This window comes from Carcharodon carcharias, chromosome 7, assembly GCF_017639515.1.
Source record: "Carcharodon carcharias isolate sCarCar2 chromosome 7, sCarCar2.pri, whole genome shotgun sequence".
Taxonomy (NCBI): Eukaryota; Metazoa; Chordata; class Chondrichthyes; order Lamniformes; family Lamnidae; genus Carcharodon; species Carcharodon carcharias.
Window position 1 is genome coordinate 176116590 of NC_054473.1, and position 24356 is coordinate 176140945.

At 41.1% G+C, this 24356-nt stretch overlaps 1 protein-coding gene across 10 annotated transcripts in view; it reads left to right on the plus strand.

Moving 5' to 3' along the window:
- wwox (WW domain containing oxidoreductase) overlaps positions 1-24356 on the plus strand; it is a 974426-nt gene that overhangs the window by 304499 nt on the left and 645571 nt on the right. For all 10 annotated transcript variants that reach the window (XM_041192385.1, XM_041192386.1, XM_041192390.1 and 7 more), the window contains exon 6: positions 12339-12427. In XM_041192385.1, the coding sequence (XP_041048319.1) occupies positions 12339-12427 (89 nt within the window). The remainder of the gene's footprint in view (positions 1-12338; positions 12428-24356) is intronic.

The following is a 24356-nucleotide window of genomic DNA, read 5'->3' on the forward strand; positions in this document are numbered from 1 at the left end:
GAAGGAGTGTTAAGAAACAAACATTATGAGAATTATTAAAATTGAGAAAATTGAGAATTCTCCTGAAAGGAGTGTCAAATTTTGAATAACCAAATAAATGTCAGAAGTATTTATTAAGTACTTTTGATTGGGCTTTGCTAAAGATAAAAATTTCAGGGAGAAGATGCATCCTGAAATGGCTTGGAGTGCACTGAGCAATATTATAATGGGTAAAAGGAAAATTTTAGTTAAGTTAGTCAGGCTAAAGGAAGACAAAACGGATGGACTTGATGGGATTCATCTTAGGATTCTGGGGAGATGACAGATGAAATTGTTGAAGCTTATGAGATTATATTTCTATTGAGTATTGATGTGTTCATGCTTCATAAAGGAATTTTGATATTGACTCAGCATCCTGGGGGAAGTGTGCCCAGGATCTCTACACCTGGTGGAACCAAATAAAAAATGTTGCAGCTTCCTTCAAAAGCATATCAGAGGCAGAGAGAAAATGCAAGGAGGGGAAATCTCAAGCCAACAACTCATCCAAAACTCAGTCATCTGTGGTATCCTGTCCTACTTGCAGAAAAACCTTCTAAATGCAGATCGGCCTTAGCTGTCACCTACATATGAAACCCTACCAAATACTCCAGATGATGAAAATGGTCATTTTCGCTTCATAGGGCGAACAAGAAGACAGTAACCAACGTAGAATCCATTTTTTAACAGGCTTACAAGGCATGGCTCACTTTTCCCTCTATTCCAATTAGCATAACAGGAGTAATGCCATTTTGTTGTAAAAAATGCAGACATAATATAAGTGAACAAGAGAAAGCTGTTTGATCCAACCAGTCTATTTCTCTGCAGAAGAAAGACTATCTCATTTTGGGGTGAATCCAACATAACTAATGCCTCGAGGAAAGGACCTTCAATTTTTTTCTGATTCTTAAAAGTGAATTAAAAACCAGAGTATGTATTTAACTTTATTTTTCAAAGAAGATTGGTTACTTTCCACAGATGTCAATTCCATGGACCCAAAAACTTAAGATCTGTTTTACACCACAGAGTATTTGACCATCCCTCCCAATACGTCCTTACATAGTCTTCAGTTCAATTCTTTTGTTAAAGGTGACCATCTGCATGGTATTACCTGAAAGTTGGTTGCTGAGCTTCAGTGGGTGGAAATGCTCCCAGGCAAAATTAGATTGTTGGTGCATGCATGCACAATTGCAGTAATTAGAAAGTAGACAACATAAATGTTTGTGGGAAGTGATCATTTGCACTTTAGTAAAAATGGATTCTCTTTTCTTAACTTTTTTTGTCAGATCGCCAGGTACTTTTCTTAGTTCTCACAGTTGCTTCCTGCAAATCCGATTGTGTAGCTTTGCAACAGGATGGCTCAGGTTCAAGAATATGTGTTGCAAAATGTCTAATATCATGATTCATATATTTTGGGAGTATAACTTTTAGTTTGGGGATTGAAGCATTAAATGTAAGATAATGGAATCCCTGATGCAAGGCTGCCAAACAGATCTAAAGTAATTGCAATTCAAAGGATGGCCTGTGCTTATTAATAAGTCAGAGTTAAAAGTGGGAATAGATTAACCAATGGATGGCTCCTTTCGGAGTTTCTTGGTGGAAGATGGAATATCTACAGTTTTCTTCATTAGGAGTTTAAATTGTTCATGTGGTTTCCCAGAATCCAAAGGATGTTTTGGAAGCAAGTTAACAATCTCTATCTGGGACATCCCAGGGGTGCCAGGTTGCCATGGGAATAGGTTGCAAGAAGGCACCCTTTTGTTTTGGGTTTATCTGTATGTTTTCTCACAGACATAGGCAGTTTAGTGTGGAGCTGGAACAGCTTGGAAACAGGCAGAGAGAGAAAGCTGCCAGCAGTTGTGGTTGGGTCCTGGGAGCAGAGAGAGAATTTGTCAGAAGCTGTAGACCAGTAGCAAAAGGGGGCTATTGGAAACAAAGGGAGTTGTCTGATTTGGAGTCACTGAGCAAGAAAGCAGTGAGGCTCATGCTTGAGCTTGGGTATCTACAACTATGCGATGCTTAAAGGAAGTTGGAGGGTTGCCTAGCTGGATGCTAGTGGAAGGGCCCCAAGAAATTTGATACCTCTGAGATTAACATGAACACTGAGGAGAATCAGATTGGATTCCTGAAAGCTCTGGCACACCTTGGTTTGGTCTCAGGAGAAGTGAAGGAAACCCCAGGATCGTGTAAAATGCAAGGGAGCTCTTATGTGGAAATAATAGTAAAACAAGGAGTGTGCTGTTGATATTTTTGGGCTTAAAGAATAAGTGTTTAAGGAATATACATAGTATTAAGTTAGTAGTACTTGCTTTTTTAATTCTTATCCAGTACAAGTTATTTTTTAAAACATGAGATCTTGTGGCATAATTCTTTAAGTTAATAACTGGGAGTTTGATTTCTTTCTGAAAGTTAGTTGCCTCCCCGGAGATTATAACAGGTCATTCATTGTGTTACACTTCCCGTAGAGATTGATAACTTTTAAAAGAAAAGAATCCCCACAAAGCCAATGGAAAGAAAACTGATGGACAGGGTTTCACGTTTTAAAGCTTTTACTGTAACAAACCACTTAAAATCAACTCTATTCAAACATTAATTATGAGGCGAAGGATATTTCAAATAAAAAGGTAAATTACACTTTAACTAGTCAAGACAACAAAGATACGCCTCATGTAGTTAAAAGCACTTGCATTATTTCCCACACAAATGTGGTACTACTGGCAATCCCACAGTCTTTCCAACTTAGCCTTCATTTTGTAGGATCTCTTATTTCCTATCCACTCGTTTCAGCCTTGAGTTACATTCCCCAGCAACTGTATTCAATCCGAAGTCCCTGGATCTGGTTAGCACCGACAAGACACTTGTCTACAAACGCCCTCTCACTCGGGTCGTGACAGTCTTGATGGCACAGAATCCCCAGAGACTCCCTTCGCCAACCCTTTAAGCAGTCTGGTGGGCCATGGCAACACTGAATCAGCAGCAATCGGTATTGTCCAATCCACAGTCCCTTGCCCTTCTTCTCTTCAGTGTTCTGTACTTTCCAACTGTATAACATATTGTAATACAGTCTCTGCTCTATTCTCAGTCCTGCTTCAACATCAGGATCTGTTCCAACTTGCCAAATAGAAAACTGTTCCATTTGGAAAGAACCTTGCTTGTTTTCTCTCACCTGAGTTCTCAATGTGTTCTGATATGCCAAACAGAAAACACAGGCTGAAACCCAACCCCACTGCAATTAGCTTTCCATTTACCCATTGCTTCTGAGCTGTTAATCCCCATGCAACTCCAGTTCACAGGGCCATTTTTGGCACCTAATGAAGTCATAATCAAGAAACCAAATAACCCTCTTTGAGAATACTCCCCAGCCCACTTTAATCTTATAGAGATGTTGCATGCTTCCCAAAAAACATGGGTCATCACAATTGCCTAATTTTTCTTCATTTGCTGTAAGGAAGCACCAGCATTCTACTTGATGCCTTCCCAACATAATAGTTAAACTTGATAGCTTGCTGCATGGTGTGGTTCTATGATGCTGTGTGACATTCCTCATCTTTCAACTAGTAACATGATTTAATAGAAATTCATTTTGACATGATGTTAAATTAAACTTTTCTACTGGTCATTCATAAAAGTTGTCATTATGGACGCTGACTACATCTTTTTACTAATATATATGTTTCACAACCTACATTCTAAAGTTGCTTATTTTGCATTTTTGTTGACATGAATATATTGGCTTTTAATCTATTTTGTAGTAAGTAGATATAAAATAGGAAACATTCAGCACATCAGGCAGCACCTGTGGAGGCAAAAACTGAGTTTTTCAGGCTGGAGACCTTTCATGTTCTGATAAAAAGTTTAATTACCTGAAACATTAACCCTGTTTCTCTGTCAACAAATGCTGCCCCATCTGCTGATAGAAATTGCTGGAAACTGTTTTTATTTCCAGTTTCTTGCATCTGCAGTAACTGCATCTATCTTTTAAATTCAGTATCAATTTGGCAAATAATGATCTTTAGGATTTGCTGCCAAATACAATGTTCACAAAAACCTTTGCAACAAACTGAGTCTAGTTCTGTTGTAAGACTGTCTGCCTAACCAGCATTGTAAAAGTGCTAACGAATCATTACACAATTGTGAATTATTTAATTGGAATGAATCCAAAGGAGATGTGAAATATCTTTTGGTATAAACAGTGAATTATTTCCTATTTCTTTCAGTTTAAAAATTTAAAGTGGGATTATAAGCATGAATAATGCATTAATTATTGTGGCAGTCGTAACAAATGAAATTGATAACCGGGCTAAATACTGTTTATCTGTGCTCTGGTCTTGTACTGTCAGATATTGTAGTAATTTTCACGCATTAGTGAAGATTGCCTTGTGATAAATGACAGGTCATTTGGTATTGGTCTTTCTGAGATCATTCACTGTATTTGGATAATCGTTGTTACAGTTTATAGTAAGTTTTACATAATTTAGTGAAACAAACTGCTGCTTTTTGGAGTTAATCAGATCTGTATTAATTTAATGTATGTTTTTGTTATCTGAGAAAATGTAGCTTGGCGTGTATTACAGCAGACAGCAGCTTTGTTAGTCTAGTACTGCATCACTGGTTCCCAGGAGGGCATGCTGCCCAGAACACTAGTGATATGGCACATATTGCTTTATGTCAAATGTAATCTTGTTTTTTTCCTACACTAAATAAATCTTCAGTCCAGCTTGAAGAACATTTATGGTTGTACCGTAATAAAAATAAACTGTTTGTGGTAAAGTGTAGTTGACATTTATCAGCTTATTTGTGGGCTCTTTTGCTGTCTACATACAACACAAAACATAATTTGTCATTTTATAAATACATTTCGACCCAAAATCCTGCCAGCATCTGTTAGTGTGTGGAGGATTAATGTTGTGTGCAGCTTTAGCACATGACTGCATTGCCAGGAAGCAAGACTAGGCCATGACTTCTAGCTTTGTCGGAAGATTAAGTTTCTGGCAGTATGGCTAACTGATGAGTTTTTTTAGTGTTGCAGGATAATATTAAGGCACATAAAAAGACAGAATTTTAAAAAGCTGCAAATGATTTCAGCTGGCAAGTAATGTTATGTGAATTCTAGCCAGTGGTTTGCATTTGAATATGGCCACTTACTGTCTGCTTAACTGAGTGCTGTTATGATGTGGCAGGTGATGTGTGCCAGGCAGACTATATCCACAAGGGAAACTTGGCCATGCTATCACAATGATTTTGCAATTTGTATTTATTATAAGGAAGATTTGTTCACTGAATTCAGAAGTATTAAGTCCATTAACACTTTGAGATTTTAACAAAGCTAAATTATAACATGTATTAACAAAAAAAAAGATTTCAAACATATACATAAGATTACAGTCACTTAATACTATAACAAATCCCAAAAGTCCTAATTAAACTGATTCCCAACTATTCACCCCATTTAAGGCAATAGACCAAAATAGATTTTAGATTTAAATAACAAGCCAGCAAGTTTACCACAGCACCCACTCGACAGTGAACTCCAAAGGCTTTCCTCCACCTTTGGTTACTGGACACTGCAGACTTTTGCAACCATGGCTGGAGGCTGCCCCGAGGCTGTTTTACACACCCCTTTTATTCTTATATGGCCCCCGCAGCATAGCCTTCAATTCTCCTTAACTGTTTCTCTTTCTTTAATCTGTAAATTCCATTGTTTTATACATCTTTGGAAATTTCCATTTCCCATAATATAAACATCTTTCATGTGGCCAATATGGTCAGTATCTTTGGGAAAAATAAACACATTGCATGGCCTTGCTTATCTTGTTAGTTGTAAACACCCTATCATCGCTTTGAAACCTAAACAACCCCTTCATGTATCTAAAAATGCTAATTTCCATCACACCCTACATGCTGAGCCTTCATCCATATTTAGTCATTAGCATTTCAACTTCTTTTGATAATTTCAAGCTTGCAGTCTACTTCAATTAAATCACACAGACAGAACCATCTACACTCACACCCATAAACTTACTTAGCAATAAACCACAATAACATAATAAAAAAACATGTTAGTTTCATGACAGTGCTTAACTTTAGATTGTCAAATCATTCCTGCATGGTCGTATTTTTGTCTACTTCTGAGAAGTGTATAGAAAACAGTACAGTTCCTACCAGTTAGACTGTCCACGCTTACCATGGGCAGCTGGTTATATCGATTTTGAACACTTCAAGCAACTCAAAACTGAGCATCCATGAGGCACAGTGCGCCATCAGCAGCAGCAGAATCGTATATAACCACAATCTGTAACCTCATGACCTAGCATACCCCTGACTCTACCATTACTATCAATCTGGGGGATCACCCCTGGTTCAATGAAGAGTGCAGGAAGGCATACCAGGAACAGCACTAGGCATACCTAAAAATGAGGTGGCAACCTGCTGAAGCTGCAACACAGACTACTTGCATTCTAAACAGTGATAACAGCATGTAATAGACAGAGCTAAGCAATCCCACAGCCAATGGATCAGATCGAAGCTCTGCATCCTGCCACATCCAGTTGTGAATGGTGGTGGACAATTAAACAACTCACTGGGGAAGGAGGCTCCACATATACCACCATCCTTAATGATGGCGGAGGCCAGCACATAGTGCAAAAGATAAGGTTGAAGCATTAGCAACAATCTTCAGCCAGAAGTGCCGAGTGACGAACCATCTCAGCCTCCTTTGGAGGTCCCCAGCATCACAGATGCCACTCTTCAGCCAATACGCTTCATGCCACGTGACATTAAGAAATGGCTGAAGGCACTGATACAGCAAAGGCGAAAGGCCCTGACAATATTCAGGTAATAGTACTGAAGACTTGTGCTCCAGAACTTGCCGCGTGCCCGAGCCAAACTGATCCAGTATAGCTACAACACTGGCCTCTACCTGGCAATGTGAAAAATTGCCCAGGGATGTCCTGTACAAAAAAAAAGGACAAATCCAACCCAACCAATTACTACCCCATCAGTCTACTCTTGATTATCAGTAAAGTGATGGAAATGGTCATTAGCAGTGCTATCAAGCAGCATTTACTTATCAATAACCTGCTTACTGATGCTCAGTTTGGGTTCTGCCAGGGTCACTTAGCTCCTGACCTCATTACAGCCTTAGTTCAAACATGGACAAACGAGCTGAACTCCAGTGCTGAGGTGAGAGTGACTGCCCCTGACATCAAGGCAGCATTTGATCGAGTATGGTATCAAGGAGCCCTAGCAAAACTGGAGTCAATGGGAATCAGGGGGAAAACTCTCTGCTGGTTGGATTTATACCTAGCACAAAGGAAGATGGTTGTGGTTTTTGGAGGTCATTCATCTCAGTTCCAGGATATCAATGCAGGAGTTCCTCAGGGTAGTGTCATCGGCCCAACCACCTTCAGTTGCTTCATCAATAACCTTCCTTCCATCATAAGGCGAGAAGTAGGGATGTTTGCTGATGATTGCACAATGCTCAGCACCATTCACAACTCCACAAATGCTAAAGCAATCCATGTCCAAATGCAGCAAGACCTGGACAATATCCAGGCTTGGGTTGACAAGTGGCAAGTAACATTTACATCATAGAAATAGCAGGCAATGACCATCTTCAACAAGAGAGAATCTAACCACCATCCCTTAACATTCAATGGCATTACCATTGCTGAACACCTCACTGCCCATATCCTGGGGTGGGGTTACCACTGACCAGAAACTGAACTGAACTAGCCATATAAATACTGTGGCTGCAAGAGCAGGTCAGAGGCGAGAAATCCTGTGGCAAGTAACTCACCTCCTGAACCCCAAGGCTGTCCACCATTTACAAGGCACAAGTCAGGAACGTGATGGAATTCTGTCCACTTGCCTGGTTGAGTGCAGCTCCAGCAAGACTCGAGACTTGATATCATCCAGGACAAAACAGCCTGCTTGATTGGCACCGACCCACAAACATCCACTCTCTCCACCACCAACTCACAGTAGCAGCAGTGTGTGCCATCTACAAGATGCACTGCAAGAACTCACCAAGATTCTTTAGGCAGCACTTTCCAAACCTATGACCACTACCAACTAGAAGGACAAGGGCAGCAGATACACAGGAACACCACATTAGATGCCCTCCAAGTCACACACCATCTTGATCTGGAAATATATCAGTATTCTTTCGCCGTCGCTGGGTCAAAATCCTGGAACTCCCTCCCTAACAATATTGTGGGTGTATCAACAGCACATGGACTGCAGCGGTTCAAGAAGGCATCGCACTACCAGCTTCCCGGGGGCAATTAGGGATGGGCAATAATTGCTGACCCAGCCAGCGATGACCACATCCCATGAACGAATGCACAAAAAAAATTGATTTGCCAGTTCTATTGCAAAGTCAATGCTAAAGTTGCATTAAGTAGACTGGTTATTTCAGATAATTCGATGAGCTTTTCCCATCTCGTATCATCCTGCAATGTTTTTAAACCTCTCAGTGTATCATTCTAAGAGGCCTCTTCCAGATGGTCTTAATCAAAACAGAGTAGTGCACCCTCACTTTGGAGAGAATTTCGCCTTTTGTGAAATGGCAGGAGCTTAAACAGACTTGGAGTGGTGCCTGGCTGTGAGAACAAGTGGGTGACCTCTGTTGACTGCCCTCAGTCCTTCATTAATAAGGAATGTCTTAGTCACTGTAAAAGATGAAGAGATAATGTCTATAATGTTATGGAATTTTTTCCCCATACATGCGCTGGAGACCCCCCCCTCCCAGAAGTCCTCACGTAAAGATTGCCCGGGAAGTTCAGGCTTCTGGTGGGCGATTGCCTGCAATCGGAACAATCTGACAGAACGATTTAGATCACAAACATCAGATGATTCCAACTGTCTTAGAGTAATAGTTACCCAGGGACAGTTAGAAGAATTAAAACCACTTCTAACTCCCACCCACCACTGGGAAACCCACCCGACTCAACCCCCCCAACCCCACTCTCCGTCTGACCCCCCAACTGACCGCCCCCACTGACCATCCAAACCACTTATCTTATAAACCTATCTTCTCCATAGCTTCTGAAAATTGCTTAACTTTTAATCTTACCTGCTTTACAGCAGCTATTACTGTTAAAAATCGGGGGGTGTAGTTTCCTTACTTCTGATTCTGCAGCCTCGACTGAAGGCCTCAGGATCATGCTGCCCTACACAGTTCTTGCTGGGCCTGAGTCGAAAGGTTGAGTGAGAAAGGATTGGCTGATTTTCGATAACTGCACAGCTGACATTGCGACACCCCCTCAGCACTGAAGTGAAGCACCAGCTTAGATTCTCACTGCTCTGGTGCAGTTAAGACTCTCAATCTTTTGACTCAGAGCTGAGAATGCTATCACCTGAACTAAAGTTGTACTTGAGTCCATTTGGCCCTTCTCTAGAAACCTATGGCCTACCAAAGCAGCATCAAACTGTCTTTTGCAAGAATTTGAAGTGTGTACTCCCATCTCCCTAACGAGATGACCGTCCCAAGTAGATTCTTTGTGTGAAGAAGTCCTTTCTGAAATCTGCCCTTTTGCGACTTCATACCTACAGTTCCTTGCTCTGCAGTTGTGGTTTAACTTGAAATTTCACAGTCTAATTACTTTGTAGTTTTTTTTGAGTAAGAAAATGAGCTTTATAATTTTCTTAAAATGAGCAACAGCTTCCATTTACCCATAATGAATTTCAGCTGATATCACCTCGTGCACTTGCAAATCTTATCCTGTCCTCAATTTATATTCTCTACAAATTTCTATATGTTTCTAAATCCAGACTGTTTATCTAAATTAGAAATAAACTAAATTAGCCCTGGTGAGTTCCTCTTAGTACATTGCCCTAACTGACACCGACCCTAATGTGCACTTGTGCTTCCTCTTTTTTTGCCAAATTCCATAATCATGTACAGGATTCACTTAGGATTCCTGCTGCCTAAAACATGTGTAGCGTCTTCTGATTCAAGACTTTAGAAGTATTTTGGAAGTCCAGGTGCACTACATGAAATGACGTCTCCTCTAAAAAACAAAATCAAGGAGGTTGGTGAGATAGAATTTGCCCTTCTCAGACTGTATTAGTTTCCATTAACTAACTTATTTTCATAAAAGTAACCCTTGAGGATTAGTCTTTCTAACTATAGAGGTTAGATTGCCTAAGCAAACTACAGAGGTTTCAACTGAGTCCTAGATATATACCCCCCAAATGATTTTAGCTAAGATTATAAGTAACTGCCAGTTGTACATGTAATTAAGTAAATCATTCACTCAATCCAAGAAATTCTCATTTTGGGTTGAGTTAGGCTTGAAACCTGATTCTGGCTGCAACTTTTTTCAAAACTCAATGAATTTCCATGTGGGCTCTCCTGCTCATTTGCCTTAACTTTGAAGGAAGAGCTGCGAAAAAAATGGAAAAATGACATAAACAATATTTACCTTGTATTTTCAAGGTTTCAGCTGCTCTTCTGCATAATCTGAATGTTAAAGACATTGTATAAATGCAAGTTTTTTTCCCCTTTGACTCAGTTAAACTGGACTACCACCAAGCTAAAAATAGATAAAACTTTCATTTTTTCCACTTTCCTCGTGCTATATTAAGCTGATCACAAGGTATGAATTGCTGTGCTGACTCTGTAAAGATTGTGGACTGCAGATTAATTAATTGCATCTGGTAAAATTGCAAATTTGACAAAAAAAAACTATTACAGCAGATCTCCTGGTAGGATTAGCTAGAAGCAGACAGAAAGACAGAATTTATTGGGAGAGTATAGTGATGTATCTCTCAAAGAGTTAATGTTGGAGAGGAAATTATTTTTAACTTAGGAGTTTCCCTCTTGCCAGAGCATCACCCGAAACATAAAGTTTCCTTTGATTTGGAATTTGAATATTTTTTTAATGTCACAAATAAAATGGTGGCCCAGTGAATATCATTAATACTGTAGCTGCCCAAGATGCATATTTTTTATTCGAGCTTTTAGGCTTTTAACTTATGTTTTTGAAAAACAGTTAAGAACTTCATACTAGGAATGGCCCTATTTTGACCTGACACTCTGTAAAAAGTGGCACGAAAAGAACCTTTTATTATCCACCAGCAATCTCTTGGCCTCAAAACAATTCAATGTATGTATCACCCTCCTTGCTTGGTCTGATGAATGCTGCTTTCTGAAAATTGGATTTTGACCATAACCAGTCATGTAGTTCTATTATTTGACAGATGCCAAAAAAAATTATAGACAAAATGTGTAATATAAAATAAAATTCTTTCTGTGATGGAAACAATTTGCAAAACAAATTATGATGGAAAATAATCTTTTCTTTTGTAATTCATTCAGCGGATTGTCTTCCCTTTCTTGCCCATCTTAGCCATTTTCCTTCTTTTTCCTAGACAACTTAGCTGAAACTAGAATTCAAACTGGAGTGCCCCAATTAAGAGCCCTGTGCTGTTGGATGCCTAGTATAATGTTTTAACTTCAGCTACTGTGATCCTATCCTTTGCGCAATCTGTACTTCCACAACATCATTAATAATGGATTTAAGATTTATGATATGGCATAAAAACCATAACAAAGCTTTTAGCAAGAATGTAAATCAGTTTTTATTCATGAAAATAACTTTTTAAATAGAGCTCTTTTGTTTTAAGAAAGAGCTTTATGGTTGACCAGAAAATGCAGGGTATTTACAAAAAAAAGGATACTCGAAGGTTGAATAAAATTGCATTTACTGTGAATTTTAACACCATTCTCACCTACTCAATGCCATCTTTTTATGAACATGTGTAAAATAATGATTCATTTAAGGAAGAATGCATTACATGCTGTGGTTCAGAAAAGCTTTTAGGAGCAGTTGTTTTGTTTTGTGTTAACTTTCTTAAGTGCACTTTTTCCTCCTGCTGGGTTGTTCTCCAAATGTGTATTTACACATCAGCTCACAATTCAGATTGCTAGAATCACTTCAGCAAATTGCCTTATACCCAAATAACTCAATTGGAAGTCCGACTATAAGATCGGAGTGGTGTGCGAGAAACATATTACCTATCGCAAAAGTGCTTGATAAATGGAGTCAGCAAGAGAATGAAACTTACAACTGCCAAACTGCCTCATCAAGCTTGTCACCTAAGCAACTCAGGATAGTCTGTGTTTTATTTCATGAGCTTGTCATGAGACAAGTTTTTTTTATTGTGCCATTTCTCTTATATACTCTGTTATACAATTTTTTTGTTGTTGTTTGTGATTGAGACCAAATCACAGTGTACTCTGTGGTTTTTAATATTTGGAAGAATTCTGGCTCTGCTGGCTCAAATTTTTTACATTGTTCACTTGTGTTTTGTTTCAGCATAAAGCCAAGGTAGAAGCTATGACCTTGGATTTATCTTCCCTGAGAAGTGTCCAGCAGTTTGCAGAAACTTACAAGACAAGAAAACTGTAAGTAGACATAAATTGTTGGAAAACGTTATTATATATTGTAGATGGACTTATCATAACACCATTACCCAAATCCCACCTTCACCCACCAAATTTACTTAGAAATGATTTATTGCACTTGCTGAGACATTTTTTGATGGTAAAGCAGTAGGTTCGAGCAGTTGCTTCCAACCTGTGGTCCTTTAACCTACTATAGTTTTATTCTGTTCACATTTGGTGGGCCTGAAGGTTTGCATTGGGCTATTTTTAGAAATGTTATCTCATTAGTGGATCAGTCCTTACTCAAAACCCAAAGACCTGGTCCTATAGCATCTAGTGATAGTGTACTGATAGTCGATAGCATCAAGTTAGCCATAATCATACATTTCTATACCACCTGATGTGATATGTTAAAGGGAAGGTCACATCCATGCAGTAGGAAGATATTTTCAGGTTGAGGTGAATATACTTTAAGGGGATAGAGTGGAGCAGCTTTGCTTAGTTTTGCTATAACAGTTATAGAATCATTGAATGGTTAATGCAGAGAAAAAGGCCATTTAGCCCTCCATGTCCATGCTGGCTCTCTGCAAGAATGGCTCAGCTAGTCCCACCCCGGCCCCGCAGTTTTACCGCAGCCTGCAAATTCTTTCTATTCAGATAATTATCCAATTCACTTTAGAAAGCCATCATTAAATCTGCTTCCAAAATACTCTCAGGTGGTGCATTCCAGATCCTAAACATTCTCTGCATAAAAAAAAGATTTTCTTCCTGTCACCTTTGATTCTTTTGCCATTCAGCTTAATTTAGTGTCCTCTGGTTCTCGACGCTTCCACCAGTGGAAACTGTTTCTATCTATTTGTCCAGACCCCTCATGATTCTGAAAACCTTTGTTAGATCTTCTCTCCACCTTCACATCTCTTAAGAGAACAGCCCCAGCTTTTCCAATCTACCCACGGAGCTGAAGTACCCCATCCCTGGAATGGAAACAGAAAGTGCTGGAAAAACTCAGCAGCATCTGTGGAGCAAGAAACAGTTAATATTTCAAGTCCGTATGGCTCTTCTTCAATGCTCGAAACGTTAACTCTGCTTCTCTCTCCATAGATGCTACCAGACCTACTGAGTTTTTCCAGCATTTTCTGTTTTTATTTCATATTTCCAGCATCCACAGTATTTTAGTTTTATCCCTCACCTCTGTAACCATTCTTCTGCCTCTTTGCTAAAGCCTTTCGCATCTTTCTTAAAGTGTGCTGCCCAGAATTGGACACAGCCCTCTGGTCAAGGCCGAAGCAGGTTTTTAGAAATGTTCACCATAACCTCCTTGCTTTTCTACTCGATGCCTCTATTTATAAAGGCCAGCATGCTTTATTCACCACTTTCTCACACTGCCAGCTGCCACCTTCACTGATACATGTGCATAAACTCTCAGATCCCTCTCCTTCTGCACTCCCTTTAGAATTGTGCCCTTTATTTTATATTGCCTCTTCTCATCTATCATACCAAAATTAATCACACCACACTTCTCTGCATTAAATTTCATCTGCCATTTGTCTACCTGTGCCATTTTGAAGTCTGTCACTCTTTCCCTCACAATTCACAACACTTTCAAGTTTGGTGCATCAGCAAATTTTGAAATTGTGCCCTGTACACCCAAGTCTAGGTCAGGAAAAGCAGTGGTCCTAGTACCGACCCCTGGAGAACCCCACTGTATACACTCCTCCAGCCTGAAAAACAACCATTCGCTTCTGCTCTTTGTCACTCAGCCAACTTTGTATCCATACTGTCACAGTCCCTTTTATTCCATTGCTTTGACATTGCTGACAAACCTGCTATGTGGCACTTTATCAAATGCCTTTTGAAAGTCCATGTACACCACATCAATCACATTCTCTCATTATTTCATCAAAAAAACTCAATCAAGTTAGTTAAACATGATTTGCCTTCAACAAATTAGTGCTGGCTTTCTTTAATTTAATTCACATTTTATTCTACTGTCATTCACCACAAAATTAGAGAAATGTTTATTTTCTCACACTTACATTCCTGACCTTGAAAATGAAACTGATTAAGAAAAAAAAACCAGATCCCCCACAATGGCTAGACAGGTTTATCTGGTGAATAACTGACCTTCACTGACTAGGGAGGTACTTGGTTTGATTCTTGATGTGTGCTGAGTTGACCTATCCCAATTGGATAGGATATTGGTGCTGCAGTTGGTTTCAATCCCTGTGGGTGAGGAAGAGAATAATCACTGAAGACTGTTTCCTCAGCTCAATATACCTGCATGTAGGATAATGTGAAGCCAGGAACAGGCATGTTTGCAATGCTTCTGTGGTCGATTGGTCGGCCAACACTCAGCTTTAAAATTTTAGAACAAAGATAGGTATTTGGATGAGGTCCTCTTGAGGTAACCAACATGCATAGAATCAGGTCCCATCAAGGAGCCAACAGCTTCAGGAGAGGGGTGGAAATTTGCATTAAACTTAAAAAGAAAATGAAGCAATAAATACAGAACATTGTATCTGGGCTTCCCACTTGTATCAATTCCTGTTTAACAATCCAACGCATTGCTATTATTGAAAGGGTGTAGAAACAACTCAATGTTTGACTCTGAAACTAGATCCAGTAGAAGCTGTATCTCATTGCTCCTGGTTTAATAAATATTTGCATGCGTGCTCTGTGGGATGGGGATGAATGAATGATATACTGTAAAATAAAACATGAAATAATGGGCCAAGGTCACTGAATGATCACGGATTATGGTGCCAAACATGCACAGTTTATATTTAGTTAAATCAACATTCACAAGTAGTGTGTCTGGTTTGTATCCCTTACTTATGCAAAAGGAGCTTGAAACAAAAGAACTTTTATTGGGGATTAAAGGTAACTTTAAAATGCATGTAAAATAACACTCTCATTTGACAGTCCCATTTCAAATGAGCACAATTGAGAACCAAAATGTGTACATCATGTCTGAGATTAAAATCTAAACATTGTACTTAGATTATGGAGTAATCTTAAAATGGAACAAAAATAAGAAAAATGGAGAAGGAGACTGCTGCAATGCCCTGGCAAATTGTTAAAGTATTGCTTTAAGTGCCCCAGGATACACATATTGAAAGGAGAAACCAAGTAACTGCTACAACGCAATAAAGCATCAACTTTGTAGATGTGATTTGAGTATGTCAATTGTTGTTCTCCATTCCAAGCTCTTTTTTCCTCCTATATAACAATTTTTTGAAATACATTGAGGAAGAAAATGGACCAACATGCTTGTTAATTTTAATACAGAGGCTTGTTCATCCTTAAGAAACTAAAACTCTTCAGTTTTATTCCCCAAATGCATGTTGCAGCAATGTCGGTGTGAGAGGCAAGCTTACAGCATGATTCTCTGTTTAACTCATGGTCATCAATAGAAACTAGAAGATGTAGTGATAACCATACATATGCAGCTTCATTCATCTAAAACTTGTATGTGCAATTTGTTTATGATCGACTCCGTGTAATTACGTAGCTGATCTGAGCCAAACTATCCAAGCATGTGTCACTTGGATGTTGCTATCTTTAATGCGTTGTGAATAAATACAGCATACAAATTCACACACACACACACTGCTTGCCTTCTAATGAATTTATAATCTCACTTGGATGTTCTGGTACATAGATCTGTAAAGGTTCATGAGCAATCCTGTAAAGCAATAGTTAAAGAGGATAAGGTGTTAGGGTGCATTGACAAAGCATACAGTTTTGTCCTTGTACAGGACCATGATCAGCCCTCAGTTAGAATACCATGTTAGTTTTGGTATTCTCACATGTTGGGTGATATTGAAGCTTTGGAAAGATTGCAAAGGAAGGCCAAAGGATTAATTCACAGTTTGAAACATCTTAATTATCAAGATAGGCTTGTAGTGATGGGGCTTTAGAAAAATATAGACTTAGGGGTGAACTGGTTGAGGTTTATAAGACAAATGAAATAGATCGTGTTTGAGTTGACAATTTGTTCCAGTTAAATAGATTGTGGGGGGATGGGTCACATTTGAAAATTGCTTGATGCCAGATCTAGGATAAATGTCACAAGGTTGTTCTTTTTCTGCGGATTGCTTTCCTCTGGAGCAGGCTCCAGGCTTGCGTGAGCTGTATTTGTTTCTGGCTGTTGTGAAAGTTACCTTGTATGAAAGATAGGCAGTCCAAGGAATTAACAGGATCAGAGTGATCTTCTGGACCAGCTTCGATCACCGTGGGAGGTTGAAGAGGAATTTCCCTGAGCAATTTTTCTCTCTCCTCAGATCTGGTTTTGCCACTCCCCAGGGATCACATTGTTTTGGGTGGGGTGGAAAGTATACATATATATAATGTAGGGCAGGCTGGATGGACCAAAAGGCCTTTTCCTGTCTGTTATTATTCATAAGTTGTAGTCATTCCCTCAACTATCCTATTTTTTTTGGGACATCACAATAGTAATTAATACTATTGAAATAACTAGGTGCAGCTCTCACAATAGACTTGTCAATTGTCCACAAAGCTATGCTCTGCCCAAACTGTTGAACTAAAATCTGCTGTTCCAATTTAATGGAATTTCATTGGCTATGGTATATAGTTGTGGTCAGATTACTTTACATAAGACAGTCATGTAATAAATTTTGGACCAATCTGATGCCTATTCTGGTTACAAAATGGTAATTGCAGAGGCTGGAGAACAGGTACAATGTCCAAGAAAAGAGGAAAATGAGGGCAGAAAGGTAGAAGAAAGAAAAACTAACATATGGGCCAGAATTTTACATTCGGTGTGCGGGCCCACACCCATCACTCCGGAATGTAAAATGATGCGCGATGACATTGGGCAAGCGTCCCAGTGTCACCGCGCACTGTCGCGATATTTCGCTAGGCGGGCGCATGATAAAGACATTAATTAACGGGCCAGTTAAGGCCCTTGAGGCACCAATTGTCTGTGATTTTACGCAGCCCGTGCGATTTTCAGGGCATCACATGGGCGCAATGGGCAGGCGGGTAGGCCACATTTTCAAAAACCTCATCCACGGGCGGGATAAGAGGGGTGAGTGGATTTGCTAATGCAAGTTGTTTGTACTTTAGCTTATAAGTTACTGCTGCTTGCTTGTGTGAACATGACATCTTCATTTTGCTTCAGAGCTGCTTTGACAGAAATAAGAGGCATCAGTTCAGGACTCCGGAGGAGTCATATCACTTGGGCCTTCCAGGTATCAGACAGCCTTCCCTTACCCTGCGAATGTGGATTGTGGTCTCCACTGGAGGGATCTCTGAGGAGGAGAGGGGCCAGAAGGAGGAGGAGGCCAGGTGTTCCTTTTCAGCCTCCAGGGGAGTGACCTGTGGGAGGACAGGTGCAGGCACAAGGGGCACAGGGCCAACAGGAAGTGCAAGGCGGAAGGGGCCGCAGAAGACACCACTATCCTGCTGCCAGGGTGTACAGGCGGCAATGCAGCTACCTCAATATGTTGATGTGCAATGCCAAAGGAGGCTCCGTCTCCCAAGGGTGACAATGACCTCCATCTGTCAGATGATTGGCCCTGGGATCAGCTCCAACTGTGTAGGTGGACACCCCATGTCAGTGCCACTGAAGGTCACAGTGGCCCTCAACTTCTATGCCTTCGGCTTTTTCCAGGGTTGGTTGGGTGATCTTGGTAGAGTCTCACAATCAGCTGTCCACAATTGTGTCAAGCTGATGACAGACACTCTGTTCAGATGTGCATTGACTTTCATTCACTACTGCACGGACAAGGCCAGCCAGTCAGAGCGAGCCAGAGACTTTGCTGCGATTGCTGGGTTCCCCCGCATCCAGGGTGCAATCAACTGCACACAAGTAGCCATCAAGGCACCAGAGGGTGAGCCCGGTGTCTTCGTCAACAGAAAGAGCTTCCACTCCATTAACATGCAGATAGTGTGTGATCACAGGATGCAGATTCTGTCAGTCTGTGCAAGGTACCCAGGCAGCTCCCATGACACTTACACCCTGAGACACTCCCAGGTGCTGAGGCTCTTCAGTGTTCCAGCCCGGCTGGATGGATGGCTGCTGAGAGACCAGGGCTATCCCCTCAAAAGGTGGCTCGTGATGCTTCTCCATCATCTAAGAAGAGACACCGAGCAGCGGTACAATAGGAGCCATGCCTCCACAAGGGCGGTAGTAGAGAGAGACATCGGTCTTCTCAAGATGTGCTTCCAATGCCTGGATCGTTCAGCGGGCACACTGCAATACCACCACCACCACCACCACACCCCCCTGCAGATCATGTGTCGCTGATAGTGATTGCATGCTGCACTCTCCACAATCTGGTGCTGGAAAGGGGGGCTGCAGTGGAGGAAGAAGATGTTGACGCAGCTGCTCTGGTAGCAGACAATGAGTCCAGTAGTGAGTTTGAGGACGTGCATGGTCAGGAGAACACTGAGGGGATAGACACTGACCTGGGCAACCTCCAGTGTGGCAGGGACACCCAGGAGGCTTTGATTCAATGCTCCTTCAGCTAGCCTACCAAAGAAGAACCATCACCGCATGCCAGGGCTGCAGGCTTCATACTCGACACCTGACAGGAACATTTGCTTGGTGAACAATGTGCACCATGTGCCATTTCAATAAAGTTCAAAGACAAACAAGTCACTCATAACACCATGGGTTACCCTGCACCAGCAGAACCATAGAAGCATGGAAAAGTTACAGCATAGAAGGAGGCCATTCGGCCCATCTTATCCATGCCAGCCCGAGGACATCCAGGTGCCCTTTCTTATCCCACCTTCCTGCTCCTGGCCCATAGCCCTGCAGCTTACAGCACTTAAGGTGCAGATCCAGGTACTTTTTAAATGAGTTTAGAGTTTCTGCCTCTACCACCAACTTGGGCAGCGAATTCCAGACACCCACTACCCTCTGCATAAAAATGTTCTTCCTCATGTCCCCCCTACACCTTCTGCCACTTATCTTGAATCTATGTCCCCTGGTTCTAGAATTCTCCACCAAGGGAAACAATTTTATCCTGTCCACTCAATCTATTCCCCTCATAATTTTGTACACCTCAATCAAGTCACCTCTCAGCCTTCTTTGTTCTAAGGAAAACAACCCCAACCTATCCAAACTCTCCTCATAGCTACACTTTTCTAACCCTGGCAACATTCTTGTAAACCTCCTCTGCACTCTCTGCAGATCTAATGAAATACCCAAAGGCTTGTTGAACACAAACACTTTTAATGATGTGGTGCTGGCATACATAATACAAATTAAATGGAAAGGTGTTATCCATCACATCTAATAATAATTATCGTGAAAATGAGGGAAAAAATATCACCAGCGTTAAGCCCATGTTGTACTTAAGGTGCTTTAAGTTTTTGTTTGTGGGTGCTATGTCTAGGTACTCCCCCCTTGCTGGCACCAGCATTGGAGACAGCCTGCTCACTCTGCCTTAATGACCTTGGCGGGTGTCCTCTGGACCGTGGAGCCTGTGCTGGCCCTGCCTGGGAGGGAGCAGCCAGTGCCATGGCTGGCATCTCCCCAATTGCCGCAGCCTCATCAGATGCCACGGTCACTGGCACAGGGGCACAGGAGCCTAACTGCTTTGCTAAGTGACCTATGCCAACACAGTACTTACCCTTCCCGATCGCAGGAGGTCATTGAACTGCTTACAGCACTGCATCCATGTGCACCTCACCACATCCTGGGAGCTCACCCTGGATGCTACCTCCAACGAGGCATTTTTGGTGAGGTTGGGGGGGGGGGGGGGGGGGGGGGGGGGGGGGGACACTCCTCCTCCCATCCCTGGGGACAAGTATACATCTGCGTGCTGCCACCTCCTCCAGGAGGGCAGTGGGACACTCATTGGAAAAACGTGGCGCTGACTGCCCTGCTGCCTGCCATGTTCAGCACTGAAGTGCTCCATACCGAGGTTCCTCCAAGTCACTGGCAGCCTTCGCGTGGCTGCCGCAGCCTCTTTTGAATCGGCTGCCGGGTCGCCAATGGATCCGGCGGACATTGGGCCCCTGCCCCTTCTCACTGATGCCGCTGTCGTGTATTACGCTGTGCGGGCCTTAGTTGGCCGTAAATGGTGGTGCGGAGCCGATTGCAGTTGGCAGTCGGGTTCCCGACTGCCCCCGCCCACTGTCGCCGAGCTTGCCCGACAAATGTAAAATTCTGGCCATGTTTCCTTTCATGATCTTAGGATAGCCTAAAGTATTTTCAAGTACTTTTAGAGTGTAATCACTGTTGTACTGTGGGAAACTGCAAGAAACATGGCTGCCAGATAATCTGTTTTAGTGATAAAAACAAAAATAGCTGGAAAAACTCAGTCTGACAGCATCTGTGGAGAGGAAGACAGAGTTAACGTTTCAAGTCTGTATGACTCTGTTCTAGTGGTATTGACTGAGGGATTATTATTGTCCAGAGCTAGGAAGAACTCCTCTGCTCTTCTTTTGAATAGTGGATGGGATCTTGTAAATCTATCTGAAATTGCAGATGGGATCTCAAATTAATGTTTGATTTCAAACATGGCACCTGACAATGTAGCGCTCTCTCTGTGTTGCATTAAATTGTCAACCTGAGTTTTGTGCTCAAGTCTTTGGAGTGGAATTTGAACTCACAAACCAATGGTTTAGAGGTGCGAGTGCAGTTACGGAGCCCATACTTCAGACTTTACCTAGGACAAAGAATCAAAATGTAAAAAAAAACTGTTCACTCCCATCATGTACAATTTATGAAACATATAATTCTTCAGAGTGTCATAGTTTTTAATAATCAGAACACTGAACATAGTCCATTTCATGCCAACAGATAAGATATATTAGAATGTTTAAGTACCTCTGCATAAATATGCTTGGTTATATACAGTATTCTGTTTATCTTAAGAATGCATTACTGAACAGATGATTTAAATGGTTGCCACTGAAAGACTTAAAAAATTGCTTATTTTTAATCTTCAGTTTGTCATATAATTTATGACTCAGGAAGAACAGTTCTTAGCTGGTTAGTTTATCGGGAATTAACTCTAATACAACTCTATCTCAGTATTTTTTTTTATTCATTCATGGGATGTGGGTATCGCTGGCTAGGCCAGCATTTATTGCCCATCCCTAATTGCCCTTGAGAAGATGGTGGTGAGCTACCACTCCCCTATTGTGATGCACTCTGGTAAAGTACAGCTCCTGCAATAGTGGTTGTCTGGTTATAGCTGGTTTACTAACAGAAAACTTAAATGAACCTTTTGGCCTAGTGTTTCCGTGAGATTGCCTGAAATTCAAATTAGTGAGTTTTAAGCACAAGTTACATGAAGCGTATATTGAATTTCCGCAATCTTTAAAACTGGCTTGTGCCATTTACAAACATTCGAAGAGGCTCTTCAGTTATGCTTGATTTTTAGTTGCACAAGCACAAGTAGGCACATTTGAAGGATTTTAAATTATGAATTAATAATTTTTAAGTGATTTAAAAATATAGACAGGCAGTCAAGTAGATACTGATTAAAAAGGATTTTTTTTTTTGCAGTTTTCAGTTTCCTTAATAAACCTGCACCTTGCTACTCCTAAATGGATCAATGAATATTTTTCAATGCAAGGAGAAAAAAGTTATGTTCTGTTTAATTTTAATTTACTCTTTCATGGGATGTGAATGTTGCTGGCAACATCAGCATTTGTTGCCCATCCCTAATTGTCCCCAAACTGAGTAGCTTGCTAGTCCATTTCAGAGGGCGGTTGAGAGTCAACCACATTGCTTTGGGTCTGGAGTCACATGTAGGCCAGACCAAGATTTCGTTCCCTGAAGGAGATTAGTGACCCAGATGAGTTTTTACCACAACTGATGATAATTTCAGCGCCCTGACTATGTTGTGCATTTACATCCGGGACTTCCGATCCCAGCTGAAGCAGATTGGATCAGCTCAGCCTTTCCAGGATATAAGTCGAGGAAGCATAGGAGAATTGAAGAAAGGAGAGGACATGCCTTTTTATGGAACAATCTACTGCCCTGAGGTCGGTTTTTAAGGGCTCAAGTCAGTAACTGAGTGGGTTAGTGACTGGGTGAATGGATAGTTGGGTGACTGGGGGAGGAGGTAGTCAGGAGATCGAGGGGGTGTATATTGGTTGATTGGGGAGGTAAGTTGGTTGATTGGGGGCTAAGTTAGATGATTGGTGGGGGGTAAGTTGGGTGTTTGGGAAGTCAGGCGATTGGGGGAAGTCAGGTGTGGTAAAACGGGTGATCAGACGATCGGGCAGCTAGCTGGATGTTTGGGAGGCCTACTCATTTGATTGTCAGGTCAGTGGCGGGGGTGGGGGGTGATTGGGCGGATGTCAGTTGTCGTACTCAGTTGAGTTACGCTGGCTAATCTCTGAATTAGACTAGGTATTAACAAGCGTTGCATTTCCAGGGTAAGTATTCAGGTAAGTTCTGCATAGCTGGCCCAAGTCTCTGACACTATGCTCAGTGTTGGAGGCATTCGCAGAGGGTCCTTTGCACTGGAAATCAGCGATCGGAAGTTTGAACTTCTCAGGCAATGTGTGTGTGTCAGCACTTCTGCAGGATCCTGTCACGCTTCTCCATACTTGTGTTCCATCTCTGATGATCCAAACAATGTAAGATTTGGGCCATTGTTTTAAACCAGATTATTTTTGTGCAGTCTGTTTGTGATATATTTCCTTATAGATACTTGACACGGGAAGTTAAAATAATTAGTTGTATTATTTGATATTCCCACAAGGAATTATTTTTTAAGCAAAATGCAATTCAACAGGTTATTGAGTTACTGTGGGCTATTAAAGTAATGTAATAAAATTACATATATTAAACAGCAGCTCTGTGGGTAATACCTAAAGGACAGTACACGTGGCACAATCATTTGTCTCAAAGTTGTCCTGACGAGAAATAAACCCCTGCTCTTCTATTCACACATTGTATTTTCCTAATACTTTGTACAATAAAGTGACATATGACCTTGGCTTGTAATTTTAAAAAAGTCTATAAAGTATCTCTATCTGTCAGAGGGCTAAATGAAGTGGTATTTTGATCGAAATAGTTATGTTTTACAGGATTTATTGTGACCCATTAAGAAAAGGATGGAGGGGTAAAAGACTTATTAAATTGAATATTCACAGTGGGCTTTTAAAGTCAAAGGTTTGAGAGTGCAGTGGTTGGTATGACTCCAGTCACTGCTTTCTACTCAGCATGGCCACGTGCTATAGCAATAATAATTTTCTAAAGGTTCAACCATTTCACTGAAGGAATCTGCAGCTTAGTAATGTGCAGTTGATATCTAAGTGGAAGAACTTGTGGAAGCGGGAGGCGCCTAGTTAGTGGGGCACTAATGGAATGAAGGGGTGCAAAGTAGAGAACAGCTGCCTAATAAATTCACAAATGAAAATTGAACTTTGAATGGAGTTATTAGGCTTATTTGAAGACAGTATATCCTGAATGCTGCCTGTATTTTCTTGGTACAAGAAACAAAGAGCTAATCTTGCTTAAAATTTTCTGATAAAATTTTGGAGTTTTTTCTGTAAATCATGTAGTTCCCACCTGCACATAAGTTTCTTATTCTCTACCAGTTAGTGGACCATTAGGTTAATGGATAATTCCCTAAAACATGCAAGTGAGTGATAAATGAGCCTGCCTGCTGCTTGTTGAAAATATGGAATTATTTTGGTCATATGTATATTGTCTGCATAGCCATCCACATATTATAGAACTGATGGAGCAAATAATGATTGTTATCCCCATGGAGATTAATAAGCTGAATTGACATCCTGTTGCTGGCAGCTGGGAATTCTGCATCTGCCCCATCTGCCCTCCAACTTAATCAAGGGAGGTTTATCGCTGCCGGGAGACTGATGCCGGGGCCTATCCTGCAGTTAAGTGGGGCCAGCCGCCACATTTCCTGCCGTCACATGCTGCATTAAATCCAATCCAAATTTGAAATCAGGGATTCCACAATATGATGAGAGTTTCAGTTTACATCCC